Source organism: Curcuma longa, chromosome 15 (assembly GCF_044706935.1).
Source record: "Curcuma longa cultivar G26 ecotype Majalengka, Jawa Barat chromosome 15, ITB_CL_G26_1.1, whole genome shotgun sequence".
Classification (NCBI taxonomy): domain Eukaryota; kingdom Viridiplantae; phylum Streptophyta; class Magnoliopsida; order Zingiberales; family Zingiberaceae; genus Curcuma; species Curcuma longa.
Window position 1 is genome coordinate 2,746,011 of NC_133875.1, and position 19,337 is coordinate 2,765,347.

The 19,337-nt window shown below is 37.1% G+C and overlaps 2 protein-coding genes across 2 annotated transcripts; both read right to left on the minus strand.

Annotated features, from left to right (window-relative positions):
• Positions 1-5,472: 5,472 nt before the first annotated feature.
• Positions 5,473-6,354, minus strand: LOC141846791 (AT-hook motif nuclear-localized protein 23-like). Its single transcript, XM_074734853.1, has one exon. The coding sequence runs from the start codon at positions 6,286-6,288 to the stop codon at positions 5,473-5,475; it is 816 nt and encodes a 271-aa protein (XP_074590954.1). The 5' UTR covers positions 6,289-6,354.
• Positions 6,355-13,321: 6,967 nt separating this feature from the next.
• On the minus strand, positions 13,322-19,285 carry LOC141846816 (heat stress transcription factor A-1-like). The gene is made up of 2 exons (XM_074734881.1): positions 18,673-19,285; positions 13,322-14,681 (listed from the first exon to the last, which is right to left on the minus strand). Exons 1-2 carry the CDS (start codon positions 18,943-18,945, stop codon positions 13,464-13,466), a joined length of 1,491 nt encoding a protein of 496 aa, XP_074590982.1. The 5' UTR covers positions 18,946-19,285; the 3' UTR covers positions 13,322-13,463.
• Positions 19,286-19,337: the final 52 nt, after the last annotated feature.

Consider the following 19,337-nt stretch of genomic DNA (forward strand, 5'->3'; position numbering starts at 1 on the left):
GAAAATTCAACAACGGTGCAATAATTAATCAACTTAGAAATTATTTAACACTAAGTAAGCTGACTAAGATTATTTAGATGAATAATTAGAAATTATAGTTTTAAGTTGACTTAGAAAGTTCTAAAGATTTCATCGAGTCAACTCTTAGCCCACTGCCATGAATTTTGATAGGTTGAACTTGTGTATACGTGTTGAACTACCATGCAGTGTAAGATCAATAATTAAAGTCAGTCTCTATCTCATCTAGAATATTTTGAATAAAAATTTAAAAAATCTAATTTTTTAAACCTATTTAATTATACTAGAGATATTTTAATATTAATAAAATATTTAATTGAATTATTGTTAAACACTTCAACTTAGTTAAAATAGTGTTAATTAATAAAGAGATTAATTATATATTTTAATGATTAACCACCCTTGATTTGACCAAGTCAGCATATTTATTTTTACTACTGCTACTGTCATTAATCAGTTAATCTTTTAATTAGCAAAGTGGATACAAATCGTATTCGATAGCATTAAAAATGGTCAATATTTCTAACTAAAAAAAAAAATAGAAAAAAGAAAAAAAATTGTCAAAATTCACGGACGTATCTAGTTCCTTGTCATTGGACTGCGTTGCGTGCAAACAAGGCAATTGCAATTTTCAAGTAAACAGACTTGAAGGAAGAAGTAGATGTGTCATTGAATCAAAATTAATATTATTGTATAATTTTCTTTTTCCTTTTTTTTCACATTAATTAATAGGAAGGAACGTTCAATCTGTTGACTTGTCTGATTGAAGGTTGTTGAAATTTTCTTGGTTGTTCATTAAATTCTTGATTAGGTTGAGATCAGATGCAAATCAAATAGACTCCTCTCGAGTCTGTGTCTGTCGGATGGGCTTCTATTGGGTCGACAGCTATCGGGTCGGCAGCTATTGGGTCGGCTCTTGGTGGACTGAGCGACGTCGCAATGTCGAGGCACTCGATGCAAGAGAGTTCTACTCCGACGAAAGTCTCCGACGACGGTGAACTTGAAGGGAATTGAAAACATTGAAAAGAATTAGGAGATCAAGATGGATCTTCGCGAAACCTTCCGACATTCAAGTCATGCCTCAACGTTCAAAAGGAGAAAAAAAAGAAAAATAGACAAATAGAAGGGAACAATATTGTGCGTGGATCTGTGCCCGTATGAGCTAGCACCTTTTTATGTTGCCTTAGGAGAGTGGGAGATAACCCTTATTAGGCACTGGCGCACTTCTCGCGCATCGACCCACGTTTTTGAATCATGTCCACATATTGAGACCATATCTGCATAACATCTTTCACTCGCCCACCAGTCTGGTCGAGTCCCCTTGTCAAATTCAGCTCATATCGAACTACGATTGTGTAGCCCCTCTTTTCGGTTTGCTTATCTGATTCGAGCTTGGACATGAGTCACTTGAATAGAGCTCGATAATGAATCGACTAAGTTTGACTTGAGATCAGCCATGAGTCAGGCTATGCACCACGTCTATCCTACATGTGCACATGAATCTTGATGTGAATTGTGTTTGCGATTTACTGTGTGAATGAAAATTGATGAAATTAATATCAATAAAAATGTAGAGTAATTTTAAATTGAAAAAAAAATTATGATAACGTTCATTCGACAACCTAACTTGTCATTGGTATGACCTATCCGACCTCCGGCAGATGAAGGGACATGATAATTATCAGAATGTGAAGGGACATGACGGTTACCGTAATTTGAAAGGATATGATAGTTATAATTGAGCTCCTTGGACTTTCTCTCCATGAGGTACATCTTTTGGGTTTCTCTCTACATAAGAAAAATGGGACTCTCTCAAGGATGTATCATTATCTGATCTCATCTACTTTTACTCCGTTCTTTATCATTTCATCTTTCCATTATTCTATTTGAGGTTCCACGATGACTTAGACATCGGAGGGACCTTGTTAGGTAACTTCCGACGAGTTCTTTGACATATGTTATTCCTCATAGAATCGATCATGTCATGAGGAGAAAACTTCGACATCATTGCTCTTTGGTATGAGATGAATTTCTACTGCTGCGTCATCGCGGTGAGATTTCTACACCGCATTTGTGGTGAAATAATATCTTGAGCAGTCCTGTATTTAGAGCCCAATTCCAATTCCACGTTTAAAATCTTAGAAATTTATTGGTAGTTGAAATAAATTCATAATTAGTTCTATGTATTCTTTTCGTATAATCTTTTTATCTTGCAATAGGTTCAAACTCAGATGGAGTTCTGAGAAAAAAAAATTAAAGATCAAAATCAATATTCTTCTAGGATTCTCAAGCAATTCTTCGATTTCTTTAGCAGATGAAGCTTCTTTTCAAGGCAATTTGAGTTATCCAACACAAGTCATCTCGAGCTCTCATATGAGCTAATGAACTAATTGAGTTTACGCGATTTAATCCTCTCTTTTCTGGTAAATTTTTAGCACTTTATTTTGCATTTCAATTGAAATGAATCTATCTATGTTGTTCTGGCCAAATACTTTGGATGATTAAGTTACCGGTCAATGAATGGACTGACGTGCACGCTCCTCGAAGGTAATTATCGGAAAGGATGAAAGAATTTGAAAAGCACTTAAAAGAGAGTTAGAATGGTGCCGGGTGTAGATTTCAGTAAGCCACTCCGATGTTTAAGTTAGTTAGAGTTTTGTGAGAGAAAGGAGATTAATGACTTTGGAAAATTAAGTTCTTTCATTCTTTCTGATGATTACCTTTGGGGAGTGTGTATATCAACACATTCGTTGATTGGTGATTTAATCATCCATGGTATTTCGTCGGAACAAATTGACATTGTCTATGAGAAATTTGAGCCAAGACGTTGCGATGGTTAACATTGAAATAACTAATGATAATCACAGCTCCGCTGGAGAAAAAACTATGGCGAACAATGGCGTAGCCAGGATTTTAACTGCCCTGGGCTTTAATTGTTGGGCTACATTGGGCTCTAGATTGCACTAAGCTAGATTGGTTGGGTTGCACTGTAAAATAAAGTATTGGCTCCAATTACAATGACACTGTAAAATAATGTATTGGTTTCAATTGCTGAGCTGCACTAGGCTGGAGCCCCAGTACAACCCAGCCCTAGCTACACCATTGGCGGTGAATTAATAGTCATCATGCCAGAGAAGATTAATGAGTTGTATTCCAAGTGATGCTAATTAAAGATATTGTAACAACACTAGTTATTACAACCCCCACCCTCAAGGCTCCTCCTCCATCATTGGATGAACCTTTTCTCCCTGGAAAAGTACCACCACTATTAGGAGAGCACATACCCATGATGAATTCTCTTAATAAAGAGAGAACCATTCCGGACAAGGATTCACATGAATCTTGAGTCGGGACATCTCCTCGTGATTGTAAGTGTAGGTAATGACCACTAGTGAGGTATATATGCACACACAGAAACTTATTTCTTTAGATCTTTAATCTCCTTTCTCTCACAAAACCTTAACTTGAGTATTGGAGTGATTTATCGGGATTCACATCCAGTGTCATTCTAACTCTCTCTTAAATGTTTTTCAGGTCCTTTTATCCTTTCTAACGATTACCTCCGGGGAGCATACACGTCAGCCCATTTGTTGATCGATGGTTTGATCATCCATAATATTTGACCAAAACATATATCATCAAGGTCGGTTAGTTACAAAGTTTATATCGATGTTTAATTAAAAGTCAGTCAAGGATAAATTCTTCCATATAATGTAGAATTTGCAATTGTATTAAAAATAAGTCTGCCCTTAATCTCTCTCACTTAAACAAATTTTATTTGTAAATCATAGTAGAGATATACTGAAAGATGCATCATACGGCCAAGACGAAGAACATGATTAGCTCGGTGAACGCAAAGGTAAACGACGACAAAGGAGAAGATAGAACGACCGGACTAAGAAGTAGAATAGAGGAATATTATACTCGTCAATTTGGATTGGATCTATCGGATTGATTCATATCGTCTGACGAATTGATTCATCCTGTCAAACAATTTAGATGGATTAAGTTGAAATTTTATCAACCTATTTTAAGGTGGATTTAAATGGGCCGACCTGCCTAGGTTCATGATCCTGCGTAGATTGACCTGTAGTGAGATTTCGATTGATCTACGGATTGAGAAAATTTATTTTTTTCTTTAAAATTTAAAATTAAAATAGAAAACTTAATATGCTAGTGAACTTAATCCGTCTAAATCGCAATTTAAACTTAAAAATTTCAATTTAAATTATAATTCAAATTTAAAATTTCCAATATTTTTTAAAATTTTTTATTTTTTAACAACCCGTGGATTGACCCACTTAACCTGCAATTCATTTTGGGTTGAATTGAAAGATTTCTCAACCTGCCAAATTGATAGGCCGGTCCGCCCACCTCTATCATATGATGAATTTTTGATGGATTAGTCTCGCTCCATCATAGATTGATCCGTTTGACAGCTTTATAGATAATCTAGAGAGGTGGTTTCTTATCCACCGGTCGAATCTCTTTGAAAGATCAAACGCATTAGCAACAACAATTGAGGTTTGAATTAATCATAATATCCCTAAATTCTCCCTTTAGCCATCAATTTGGTGACCTAATTCAAGCTAACTAGATGTTCGATCAATTATAAAAAACACTCCAGCTTGATAAATTCCATTAGAATTGAAATCAACATTATCGATCAATGTTTAAATCTTTAGGATTTAATACAATGCCCTAACTTAAAAAGAATTTAAATTAATCAAAACAAAAAAAAAGAGTCATGAATGAACTTATGAACATAACAAATCAACAAAAGTAATTAATTAACCTTAACTTGCTCTACATTGTTCAAATATGATCTCTCATATATAAATATTATGAGCATTAATGAACACTCCATAAACAAATAAGTAAAGCATAGAACCCTAATTTAAGAAGGAAGAAATGGTAAAGATTTTTTTTTTGAAAAATGGAAACTAAAAGAGTACTAAAGAAGAATTAATGTATGCATGCGTTTATTGTTTCTACTGCATTTGAAACTAATTTTGACAAAGTCGAGACAATATCCTCGTCAATTGTAATTTTTTTATTTACCTCTTTATACAAGATCGTAGAATTGACCGAGTAGAACCGTTAGATGATGAATTCCATCTTTTGCTGAAATATAGTGAAAAATTGATCAATATTGTTTATGTTATAGCATTGTAAAATGTCTGAATTTGTTTTTTTTTAATTAAAAACAGTCAGAAATAAGTAGCAATCAATTGCAATTAAGATGTAGAACAGCAAAGATTTACAGTTTGGAAGAGATGAACAGATGATCGGAGAAACAAAGGATTGATTAGAGATATTGAAAAATGGCAACAAGCTAGAGAAAGATCGATCATGCGATCGAGTAGTTTTTGGATGAACAGATGAATAATCGTGCATGTTCATGGCGGTTCTTTCTCTTCGATCGTCGTCGGATCTTTGTTGGTCGATTAGATTCTACAAGAACGGTGGTCGGGCTGCGCGGCTGGCCGAGGCGGCGCCGGCGCCGGCGCCGGGCCACGCGGCATCGGGCGGGAGATGCGGCATGTTCAGGTGGAAATTGAAGAAGGGTAGGGCGGAGGCGGCCGGGTCGGTGAAGGAAGGAGGGCCCGGGCAGGGGGCGGTCGGCGCCGGCGGGTTGAGCTGATGCTGCTGCGGTTGCGCCGCCTCGGGGTCTTCCTCCTCCTCGTCCTGCAGCGGCAGCCTCTCGTAGGCCACGTTAGTGAACGACGCCGCGATGATGATGACCGGCCCCGCGGCGACCAGGGCGCCGACGACGCTGCCGCCGACGACCTGCCCCTGCCCGCCGGCCAGGAACGCCGCGAGGCTGGTGGCCCCTGGCGGCGCCGGAGGCGGCAGGAACGACCCGGAGAGCGACAGGATCTCGAAGTGCCCCTGCAGTCTCCCCACCCCGCCCCCGGCGCCGCCGCCGCCGTCGGGCTGGCGGATCGTGACGTCGCCCACCGTCCCGCTCCCGCTGAGCACGCACACCCCGCGCTGCCGCCGGCGCGCGTACGTCGACAGGCTCTCGAAGACGTCGCAGCCGCCGGGGATCTCCAGTATGTGCGCGCGCAGCGCGTTCGCGCTCTCCCGCGCGATGATCACCGGCGCCTTCTGCTTGTTCTTCGACCCCTGCGGCCGCCCGCGCGGCCGCCGCCCCCGGCTCCCTTCCTCTTCCTTAGCGGCCGAGGCAGGGGACTCCTCCCCGCCGCCGTCAGCCTGCTCGCCGTCGGGCAGGTGAACGTGGAGACGTTTAAGATCGAGCCCCGCCATGCAAGGGATCGACCAAAATCAACGAAAAACAAATTAAACACACAAAATCAAAAACTATCAATAAAAATCCTCAAAATGCACAAGAAATCCATTTCAAAACAAAACAAATCTTAAAATGGAACACACAATTGATAATTTTATGTCAAAACAAAAAGAAGATTAACAAGCAAGGAAGAGAGATGATGATGAAACCTACAATGAGAAGAAGAAGAACAACAACAAAGAGGAGGAGAGGGAGGGCAAAGGAAGTTGATGAGGTGATTAGAATATTGGAAGTGGGGCAAGATTGAGTTGTTGTGACATTTTGTGATGGAGTGTCTTTGTTCATGTAGGGATTCTATAAAGTTTTCTTAGTTTAATATTTGTTGGGGAGGTGTGGACTTTGAGGGAGATGGATTTTGGTGAGGAGTTGAGATTAGGGTTGATGGTATTGATTCTCAATGGTATTGATTCTCAACTAGATTAGATATATGAAATATGTGCATGTTCATTATTTATGACTTTTCAATAAAAATCCATTTTTTAGTTCCTTTAATTTAATTATTCAAGTAGATGTTTTTTACTAAAAGAATATTTAAATAAATGTCTTTTCTCTCTCTTCATTTGATTATTAAAATTTTTTGTTTTACTCTCCATTTTCTTGGTCAACTACATCTTCTCGATTTACCTCCTCACAAAATATATATGGTCATGACGCCGACCATGTGGGACTACTAGGGTGGCAGATTCCACTTTTTGCAGAAGAGGAAGCATAACTCCCCCGCAGGCATAACCGGATTAATACTCCTTCCATAAGCATTAGGACGAATCGTGAAAGGACGTTTGGAGTGAGTGTTATCGTCTTTTGTCATACAAATGAAGTATATATAACTCTCTTATTTTATAAATTATGAGCTGAAATCACAATTACAAATGTTGTTTTCTTTTGTGAAGCTCTTCTCTAATGATGGATAGAATGATGAGGAGGAAGGAATAAGTTAATGAATGAATCACATATCCTTAATTTCCTTGTTTTCTTCCATACATAAAAAATGGCATAAATATTTTATAACTCATTCTCTTCTTCCATATAAATTTTTTATGAAAAATGTTTTTTTTAAAAAGTATTTTTTTGGTTGCTCAATGATATAAAGACTATAGTAAAATAATGATTAGGACAAGATACCTTCCTTGGCACTCAAACCCTAATGGTTAGGGAAGAGCCATAAATCATGGCACTACAAGAACATTCTTCTTGAAACTTTGTATCATGAGATGCTCGTGTTTAATTTTAGATTAATTTTAAAATTGATCGGTCTGACTCTGAAAATTTTTAATCGATCATTAGAGTATCGGAAAGCGTAAACTGCGCTTCATTCCGTAACCAACATTTTAAAATTATCTTCTTATAGAAGGAAATCAATCTGATTAATTGTGAAAGTGTTTTGTTGTTGCACTGTAGCTCCGGGGCATATAACAGCTCAAAGCTCCTCAAGTAAGTACTTTGAGGTTAAGTATGACTCTTTTTAATAAAGCACAAAGCAATTAAAGGTGGGAGCACTAGCCACGCTAATTGATAGATGAATTTTGGAACCATTAGGTTCCTTTCTTCCTCCACATGCAAGTCATGTATTCAACTTTTCATATGATCGAGATTAACATAATTCATCGTGGTTAACTGCAACTTCTCGATTTACTTCCGTGGTCAACTAGATGATTGTAGGACTCGCACTGTGTGGGAGATCGTTGGGGTGGTAGATTACAGAAGAGATTAACATAATTATATTGTTGTCCTCTGACATCTCTTAGATAGGATTGTAAATAAATCAAACGTTTATGAGTAAATTTAGTATTTAATTTGATAAAAATTTATTTATATTTATTCAATATACACAAAGTCAATTAAAAGAATAAATTTGAATAATTTATTAAATTAAATAAATAAGTTGAACACATATGTGTTCTTTTTTTAATATTTATGAATAAAAGTTATAGCTGCCCCCGGCATGATATCAAAATGTTCAATAGATTAACTAAATATTTATGGTTCGAATCTCAACTATGGTGCACTGTAAGATATTTTCCTCTAGTATGAAAAATATAAGATATTAACTGTTGGACGAGGAGCCGCTCGTACTTCAAATTTATTTGATGGACGAACCAGAGGAAGGTCCCTTCCTCTGAAATTAGTTGAGCCCATGGTGCATATACCTAGATTATAAAAATGATTATAAACTATCTATGAACAATATTCATAAATAATATCTATAAATAAAATTTATAAACTATATTCATCAACAAATCTCTTATCAAATTTATAAATAAATAAAAAATTCTCAAAAGAACCAAACAAGTTTATAACATTAGACTTACTAACCAATCAAATAAGATTAAAAATATAAAAGTTTCAAATGATCAAATAAGTTCAAATTGAGAGTTCAATAATATCTAAATGAGTTAAACTCAAATCAAGTTTGAACCAAACTTAAGCTAGTTAAAAAGAAACGAAGTCAAGTTTAAACAACCATTTCAACGACTTATTTATTTTATACTCAGATTAACTTTGATTCAGTTACCTTATTAAATAAATTTAAATAATATAAATTTTGACTCAACTTATTTATAATCCTATTTTTTTAGAAATTAAAATTGTTGGTGCAATTAACTTTTGATCAAGGTTGACCAAGCTCAAGGTAGCTCGAGTTGAATTTCGATATTTGATCAATATATTTATTGTTTGAGCGAGAAATCTATGTTGGTCACGGTTGATCAAATACTTGATAGTTAAAAATCTAACATGGAGTTAACAAGTGGAGAAATTAAAATATGTTACAGTTGACTGAATACTTAACATTTGAAAGTCTAACGAGGAATTAATGAGGATAAAATCTAAGTGGATCACGATTGATCTGGAACTTGATGATTAAAAGTCCAATAGAGAGTTGATAAGTGTAAAGCTCAAATAGGTCATAGAGGAATAAACACTTGACACTAGAAAAGTAAGTCCAAATAAGTCACAGAGGATCATATGTTTGACAGTGGAAGTCCCAGAAGGTTAAGGTTAATCAGATGTTAGACAATGTGAAGTCCCGACAGATCGAGACTGATTAGATGTTTGACAATGATAAAGTTTCGACAAGTCAGGTTAATTGGATGCTAGATAAACAAAGTCCTAGTATGTTGGTCAACTAAATACTAGGCAATATAAGAATTTAGCCTTATTAAGGCTAATACATAGATATCATTCGATTGATAGGGAGTAGCAATCGACCCCTAAACCTCAAGTTCCAAGTTTAAAAGGGTTTGTTGTTTATTAGTCGACTACTAGGTATGAGTAATTGACTGATAACACTATTATAGTGAACATAAAATTCCTAAGTTGGCTCAGGAACTTAACTATTGCATCATTAATCAATTATTAATTATGAGCAATTGATTAATATCACTGTTCGAGCGAACAATTTAGAACTTGACTACGAGACTCAACAGTTTTGACATCAATCGATTGATAGTAATGAACAATCAACTGTTGTGATCATAATTGAGATGGAAAGAGACGTTTAATAAGTGAAACAGTCAAATTTAGCAAAGTAATTGACTAATGGACGCTATCAGTTAACTATTATGTGGAAATCAACCATGACTTGTAGGATATAAAAGAAGATTTTGTAGAAGATTTTGACATTGATTTTTGGGATTTTAAAAGAGAATGTTATTGTATTTTTGGACCTTCAAATGGCAAACCATAGTAACTAAAAGTGATCAAATTCCATTAGTGTAAACTTATTATTTCAATTGTATTCAATTTATTTGTATCTTTGTCTTTGTTTTGTGTTGCTTGTAACATTAAAAATTATAAAAGGTTTTCCACCTTCAGAAGGTCTCTAGAAGAAGAAAGATAGTGATATTATTGCTAAGACGATAAGTTATGGAGTAGAAATAGAGAATCTAAACCACATTCAAATAGATGTATGTGCTAGTGTTTTGCTCTATTTTTGTTTCATTTATTTTTTCACTATGCATTAATATTTTATATACAAACACATCAGAACGACAAACACGAAATCAAGAATCATTATTCCCCCCCCCCCCCCCCCTTCTAGCGACATCATCGATCCTAACAAAAATATCAAACTTTCCCTCCACTAATCCTTTATATTCACAATTTTACTCGTCTAATTTTTATTTGATAATTTAAATATATAAATTTCATCCGATTAATCTTAAAACTAGATGTTTTTTAGATTAGAAACATCTAATCTAAAATGATCGTAGCTTTGCCATGAGCTTTGCCTTGCAGTCATAAATGATCGTAGTTTCACCGAAGAGAACAAATAAATATTTTAGAAAATGAATATGTTTTTTAGATTAGAAACAAAAGTTGGTCAGCGTCAGCAATTAATTCTCGTGCGTAATTTTTTTTAATATCAAATATTCAATTTACACCTATTAATAACACTAAAAAATCTAAAAAAAATACAATAACATGACACCCAATATTATTAATTATTTAAATATCACGTGCATATGCTGCATAAATTTTAAACTTAATTATTTTTAAAAAAATATTCTATCTCTTTCCACCACAACGTATCCCTTTTTAGAGTAATATAATTAATTCCTGCTGCAATGCTGTATCCCTTTTAGAGGTAAATAATATAATTAATTCCTAACTATTAAAAGTGGTGGTGCGGACAAGGATTAGGGCATAACTCCTAATTAGGAATATACATTCATTCTTTTAAATGAAATGAAACCAAACTTTATATATATATATATATTATATATAACGATAGACACCGTCCACGAACACCAAATATATATTAAAAAAATATTTTTTTCTTAAAATTTAGACTTTAAAATTTTGAATTTAAAATTAAAATCAAAATTCAAATTTCAATAGTAAATTGTAGATAGGATCAAAAAAATGTACACTACCTATTATATATACTACTTCACATGCTATATTTCAAACATACATTAGGTCAAAGACTATACTAACAAAACCTCAATCTTCTTGTTGGAACCTAGAAAGCATGCTTGATGTCACCTTTAAAGAATCGAATTATGTAACATCAAGAACTTAATTAATGTATAGAGTAATCAGGAAGCATTATACAAATTAATATTTTCTTAGGCTCCCGTGTCATATATATATATGACACTCGTGATCAACTCGTACTTTAATGAAGTTTTGACCCCTCAACGTTTTACTCTTGAAAAATCTACCAACGAATTTTTATATATTATCCTCATTCATAATTCATTTGCTGGTCGAATTAACATAGGGAAAAAAATAATATAACACGTTAAAACATTAAACAGCTTGTTCTATTTTATTGACCAACAGCGAGTATATAATGAATGCAGGGTATTCATTATATAATATAGATATCGGCAGCCATTTAAACATTTATCATTTAAAAAATGCAATCAGATAGAATATCACTGCAGCATTTTATCTCCTTTATAGGTCTGATCCTTGCCTCATTTTGTATAAAGAATTCTAATGCATTGCAGTAAACTTTACCTTACTGTTCATTAGCTGTGTTGCTTTTCTTGCAGCAATGGATCATGAAAAGAATTCCTCATCAATGAAGTTCTGGTTGATCGAGCAGAATCACATAAGAACCTAAGAAAAGGCAAGAAGTAAAAGTTGATTGAAATAATACTATTCATAACCTGAATAGTGAGTTTTGTAGTAACTCCACCCCTGCAAGTGAAAGAAACTTGAGCAACAAATAGAAGATGATGCGAGGCACCAAAAGAATGATCTTTTTCACATGCTTCTGTAATTAATAATCGAGAGTAGCAGCCATGAAGCTGCAAACAAAGCTTGTTCTGAAGGTTTCAAAACAATTGAGACATTAACATTGCTTGAAAACTATGATGATATTTCAGTAAAGATGGATGATATGTAAAATCATGCTTGAAAGTGGAGTATGCACCAAAGAACAGCAAAATCATGCTTTAAACTTTAGTCCGAAGGATTGTTAGTTTTTCTACAAGTCAGTCTGCACCATGTTACTACATACCTTAAGTTGCTAACATGTGTATTGTGTTTGATATATCAAGGAAGCAGAGATATCAGACTTAAGAATGCTTGTTGACCAATTGTTTATAGTGGTTTAGAATGTTTCTAATTCAAAGTCACATGCAGAAACAATGTTTCTCGATCCTATTCAACAGCTTGGACATTTGTTCCAGAATCCAACAAAAAAAAATTGTGATTGAAGCGCAAACTGAAGCATCTGCATGAATACAACCAGTGCCTGTGCAGTGTCATCCAATGTATTTTTTTTCCTACATGAAATGCCAAGAAAATCTCAAGACTCAGGTTAATGTGAAGACCAATTTGCAGAAAATCTATAAAAAAAAATGTGTCAAATTAGGCATGATTGATGTATCTAAGGTTTAATTTGAATGCAGGATATATTAGTTGGATTTATAGGGAGGTGCAGTTAATAGATAGTACAGTGTATCAATCATGACATATATGCATGCTTACTCTTCATGAATCACATAATCCAATTCGTTTCTTTCAATCCCCCATCACAGTTTTATGCATTCTAGCAAAAATGAAGATTAGAACTAAACATTATGCCCATTATTGCAATATTGAAAATGTCCATTGTCCCACTACAAGTGAACAACAGTTTGTTCATCTTGTTATTAGTGGAGCAGATCATCATTATAAACTCACAGGATTCCTAGGTGATTCCATTATAGAAATGCTTGCACTTGACTACTCACGTGGAATTGTGATTGAAAGCATTTTATCTGCAATTCATGGAGAAAACATGGATAAACGCTACATGCCAGCTATTTGAATGGCCTAAAACCAACTGCAGGTCACCACACGAGCAACCAACCTCAGATGTTCCTTCATGCAGTTATCAATCTCAAGATAGATAAAGAGAGATGATGTTAGAGAAGATTGGATCAACTTTAGTGGAATTATGATATCTTAAATTATGCAGACTATTCTTCAGCTGCAAGAGTAAAGAGGTTGATTACCTAAAAATTATACAAACTAAAAACACACTCTCGCATACCTCTTGACTCACTGATAAGCAGGAAACTAGGCAGCTTATCAAAAGCAGGATTATGATCACGGTTGCTAACTTGCATCAAACCATTACTAATGGTCAGACTTTGAGAAAGTTCAGATTCATGTAGGCTATCTTCAGCATTACCTATTGGTCTGAGGTGAGATTCCCCATCTGCTCTGTGAGGTGATTCATGTTATGAGTACTGTCCCAACCATTCCCTGACCCTAGCGTTGCTTCCTCAGGTTCATGTATGCCTAAATCAACCTCTTCAGCATCTCCCAAGGATAGGCTGTCTGTCAAGAATTGTTCCCAGAAAGGATCACTAATGCTTGGAAGCTTCTCGGCATCATTCAATGTGTCCATATTAGCATCAGAAGCAAGCTGATCAATCTCAATTTCTGGCAACTCATCCATGAAATCTGGAATAGGATTCATAGGAATGCTTCCTTCATTCTGTCCTACATAGCTACGATTAAGTCCATTTGGAATCATGGAAGAGACTTGAGAAAGTTGTGAGACACCAATGTTAGTATGGTTCGGATTGACAGACCCTGGCAAATTCATTTTAGGCTTTTCAGTTGGAGTGATATTTGGTACACTAGAAGATTGAATTTTAGATGGCACTGATAATGAGGGCAATGCTGAGTATGCAGATCTAGTAGGTAAAGAGAACTCGCTTGAACTTGTTGGCATTTCAGACAGTGTAACTCCTGATATCCTCTTTAGTGGACTTCTGCTATCAAAAGCTTCAGGAGGGGCTTGACAATTGTCAATCGAGAAATTCTGGGAGTTTCCTAAAGATTCCAACCTATGTGGTGTGTCAAATCTTAGAATCTGCATCAACATTGCTTTTGCTGCTTTGTTTATCAAGGGTTGGTATTTAACTATTTGACCATCCTGCAAAGTGTTTTCAACATCCAGCTGGTCTTGCCTAGGCAATCTCCGCTTTTTATTTATTCCCACAATGCGTCTATTGCTGTCATTTTGCTGCACGAACTGGGTTAGGAATCCAGGGCTCTGCATGGCCTTTGCCAAGAATGACATCATCTGTTGTTGGCGCTGTTCCATACCTTGGAGGTGCTGGCCCAAGGTGTTTAGCTGCTGATCAGTACTTTGCTGCTGCTGCCTCAGCCTAACCAGTTCTTGCATGAGCACATTCTTGTCTCTCTTAAGCCACTCAATCTCCTCCTCCAAACCGAATTTTCCCACCTCAATTGTATTCTGTGTTTGGGGCTGCTGCTGCTGCTGGTTATGTGCATGAGCTGATTTTCTCCTATTGATCATCTTCAGCAAATGTTTTTGCCCTCTCAGGAAACCTTCGTTGGCAAACTCCCATCGATCAGGATCAACTTTTCTAAAACCCTACAAGGTTGAACAAGAACCAAGAACTTATAAAAGTTAGCAGCTAAATGCATAAACTATTTAAATCAAACCCAGATAACAACCATTCTAAACAGGAAGCCTAGGTTCCCAACGACAACATAACAATCCCAAGCAACTAATATTCTAACATCATATTTGCTAGCCATGCTATTCATGATTAATTCCAGCAACTGTTCTTATGTTTCATTCAGAGAATCAACCCAAATGCAAATTCCAATAAAATAAATGTTCCTTTTTAATCTAGTGTAGTTGTTTTTCCCATCAACCTAAGTATTAGTTATTTAGACCTATCAGATTTATCCCTTTTCAAAAGTGTGATAAGAAAAATTTTTAGATAACAGGAAATTTTGCTCTTAAATGTATACTGTTTCTTGTCAGTTACATAGTTTCTGCACACTAAAAATAGAAATGAGAAACACCTATTGCATTGAATATATATTCCTATTCTATTATATACTCAAGAGAGAAAAAATTATTTTCCATTGACCAAATCTGGTTAGGCTCCTCCCAAGTCTCAAACAGTAGCTATATTACTAATGCAGCAACAAAGTATGCAACATTGGAAGTTTCCTTTAGTTCAATTGCTCCTCACCTTCTCAGTCATATTTCAATGGCCCCTTTATCAGTTGGATATCAAGAATAGTCTTATTCACAATGATGAACATTAATGCTATGTTTACTTCATACAACGGATGAAGAAAAGAAAGGAATCCTTAGGGAAAATAAATCCCTAGGGGAAGAGAAAGGAAATCTCCGCGGTCTTCTCCTCCGCGCAGAGTAAACAGAGGACGCGTGCATCCACCTCTGCTCTCCGCCCGCGCCGCCTCTTCCCACGCCGCATCCACCTCTGCTCGCCGCCTCGGCACCTTCTCCCTCCACCCGCTCACCGAGGCCGTCCTATCCAACCTCCGCGCCGCTTCCGTCCCACTCTGCCCGGGGCTCTCCGAGCTAGAGCTCGCCCGTCTCGAGGCCGACCTCGCCTTTTCCTTCCCCTCGGACCTCCGCGTGCTCCTCGCCCTGGCGATCCCCTCCGGGCCTGGCTTCCCAGACTGGCGTGTGCCCGATCCAGGTCTCCTCCTCTGCCTCCCGCGCGCTGCCGCGGCCCTCCAGGTCGCCTGCAGGTCGCACGGCGTGGATGAATCGGGACTTGGAGGGCTTCTCGTCGACGGGCTTGCTCCCGGTGCGGTAGAAGTAGGAAGGGGGAGGAGTGAGGGGAGGGAGGGTGGCGGCGGAGCTGGTGTGCTTGGGGGTTCCGGGCTGGGACTCCCATAAGCAGGGGACGGCGACAGAGGAGAAGAAGAAGAAGAATCGAGTGTGCCAGCGGCAGAGGAGAAGAAGAAGAAGAATCGAGTGTGCCGGCGGCAGAGGAGAAGAAGAAGAAGAATCGAGTGTGCCGGCGGCAGAGGAGGAGAAGAATCAGGTGCGCCGGCGCAGAGGAGGAGAAAATCGGTTGCGCCGGAGGAGAAGAAGAGAAGAATCGGGTGCGGTGCGAAAGCGGAGTGAATTTTTATTTTTATTTTTATTTTTTTTGTCCGTCCATCGCGTTCCGCCCGATTTCGGGGTGACAAGTTTTGAGGAGAAAATGATCCGCTGATGGATCAAATTTCCTTCTCTTCCTAAAAATTTCGAGAGGTAAACGAAGGATGCATGCATGCAAGGGAAACTTTTCCGCAGTTTCTCTTTCCGCACCTCCAAGTAAACATAGCATAAAGGTTTACTTGAGGAGAGAATAATCTCGTATGCATTAAATCATTTTTTATTTCATTAACTAGAGTTTGCTTTAGTCTTCTTATTACACCTTTCGCTCTAATTATTCATTGAAAGCACAATGGTGTTGTGCTTCAATTAACTACTTTATTACAGTACTAGAGTTTCCTTTGTTCTGTCACTACCCATTAAGAATTTCACTCTAATTAATTCAACTCAACCTACTATAAATTTACTAATTTTTTTCCTCTCGTTTTATAATCTGTTGGAAGTAAATCTAATTGTTTTTGGATAAAATGTGCCATAGACTTGCATGATTTCCATTATCCTAAAAGAGCAAATGACTAAAGACTTCCAAGGCTTCTCTCTATCTCAATCACCCACTCTTTGTCCTAATAATAATATTTTTATCATATCTTTCTTATTGAATAATAAACTAAAATATCTAAAAATTTCATGTCCATCTATCTTAGTTGTTACATGAATTTTTTATTTTTAAAACAAGATTTCGCATAGTCAAGTTTATCTCTATTTAAAACCTTTAGTTCTAAGTTTCTCACCATAGTTCAAAGAATAACAAAAAGAGAAGATAAGGAAAGAATAAAACTAGTAGAAGTCATCAATTAAATCAAAGAGTTGAGAAGCATTAAAAAGAATAGGTTATAATGGTAACTCCAAAAGCATTCTATCAGAAAACAAGACCTAACTATTTACAGGGAAAAATAACTTAGAGATGTGATGAACTCAATAAACGCATTGCAAAACACTGAAAGAAAACCCTTGACATTCTCAAACCTATTATTCAATATTGGCCTATGTCAAATATTGCAGTCAAATGATAAATATAATGGCACATTATATGTCATGCAGGAAAAGATAGTGCGACAAAACGAACAGGAAAAGAACGACAAGCAAGAGAATATAAGAGAAGGTGCAGAGGCAATATTGTAATGGGGAACAAAGAATAAATAACATAAAGAGAGAAGTGGTGACATATATATAAAGAGAAGATAAAAACAAAAAAAAACTTTAACAACACTTTTGATAATTCAACTGCTACACTCTGATAGGTTTAGAAATGTTGGAATGTGCATTGGCCAGTACAAGACAGTTTTCAGAATCAAGCTCAAGACTACCATACATATAATCTTTAGGGTTACATTTTAGTAGACCGAATAGAACACCATACCTAAATGTATATTCCAGATGTCCATTTGTCCTATTGGTATTTGACTCACCCATTCCCATTAGTAGTTTAGATGGTGGACCGCTCAAGGTCTAAGTTTGTCCAATGTGAATTATAGATCCTCATGACAGCGGTCATGGATAAGTTGGTCCTCATTCTCTGGGCAAGGTCCAGACAAGACCAAAATCATACAGAATACAGTATTAAGATAATAAGTTTTTCTAGACATTGAGCTGCCACTACCAGTTGATACCCAAAATTTCAGATAATACAAATGAGATAACGAGCTTTCTAGACATTGAGCTGCTCCTACCTGCTTATACCTCACACATGCAAGACTTGAAACTCTAATTCATACTTGGTTCATAATCATAGTAAATCTTTACTTTTGATAAATTCATAAAATACTAATGATCATAAAGTAAATTTTCATCCAAATATTTTCAGGCATTAGGATGTGATGAATTGTATATCAGGCACTTTTCACTTGAACGTTCAAGTGATGTTTTTTATGTTATAAGATGTTTTAGCCTGAATATTTCAATTAAAGGTTTTCAATTGGTGGAAGTAAGATTACAATATACTTCGATCACATTTCATTACTTGGTTTCAAAAGGAAGTTGAAAGATACTCATGCAAATGCCCAAAATATCAAATTACATGAGCAACTCGACACTTGCACCTTTATTTCCTTAGGAAGCCAAACAGGATTTACCTAACACACCTTAAGTGCCTTGACCAAGTATAAACAACCTAGCAAGGAAAGAACTACCAATACCAGGACTGCCAACAAGAAACTCAAAGGTACAATCATAACTTCAACAAACTAAAATTTAAACAGAAAAATAGAATAAAATTCCCATCATTAACACAAGATAGGAGAGCGTTCAACTTCCTTTTAATTAAGTTAAAAAACTTTAGCGAACCAAACTTTACAATCTGGAGATGATAGTTAGTATTACTTTCTTATTTTCAGTTATACCAATCGATTCTTCTTATTTTCTCAAGAAGAATGTTCAATATAGAAGATTTCGAGATCAAAATCAGATGATTAGAGAATCAGTGGAAGAAGCGTACATAGGTGTTGAGCTGGCGGACGAAACTGGAGAAATTGTTGTGCTTGAAGAACTTGGGTAGGAGGTCCCTGGCGAATTCGGTGGTATTCCACACCACGAAGCTGTCGTTGGCAGGCCCCCACGACACGACGGCGTCCGTCGCCGGGTCGTCCACCATCTCGTACGTCTTGCTCAGGAACGGGGGCGGGGCACCGCCACTCAGAACCTCGTTGGCCGTCGTCTCGGAGGCTTCCTTCGCAGGGGCGCCGCCCCAGTCTCCTCCAGCGCCCTTCATGCCTCCCTCGCTAAACCGCAAAAGATCACGGAAGAATAGGAGGGAGGGTTAGGGTTTAAGAAGAGGGATTAGGTGGGAAAGAGAAACCCTAGAAGAGGAGGAATTGAACGGCGGTCGGGAATCCGGAGGTCGGAGCCGAGGTCTTTTATGGAAATAAGGCACTGCTCCCCTCCAAGGAGACAAATAAGCTTGCTTTACAATTCGCATCATAAGCGTCGAATGGAGCAGCTCCGGTTCATCGACGCTGACGGATGGCCCTGCCCGAATCGAGATTCGTACAAGGATTGGACGGAATCCTGTCCCTGCCCGTTCAGCGAGAGATACGGCTGACGGCTCGTTTCCTTTCCGGGATTTTCCCCTAGCTTCTGATTGGACGAACAGGTGGGTCCTAC

Excerpts from the sequence above, each read along its gene's own strand:
- LOC141846791 (XM_074734853.1), bottom strand. The coding sequence starts at position 6,288 with ATGGCGGGGCTCGATCTTAAACGTCTCCACGTTCACCTGCCCGACGGC.
- LOC141846816 (XM_074734881.1), bottom strand. The coding sequence starts at position 18,945 with ATGAAGGGCGCTGGAGGAGACTGGGGCGGCGCCCCTGCGAAGGAAGCC. Across the intron at positions 14,682-18,672 it reads TCCGCCAGCTCAACACCTAT|GGTTTTAGAAAAGTTGATCC; the intron begins GTACGCTTCTTC and ends TCAACCTTGTAG.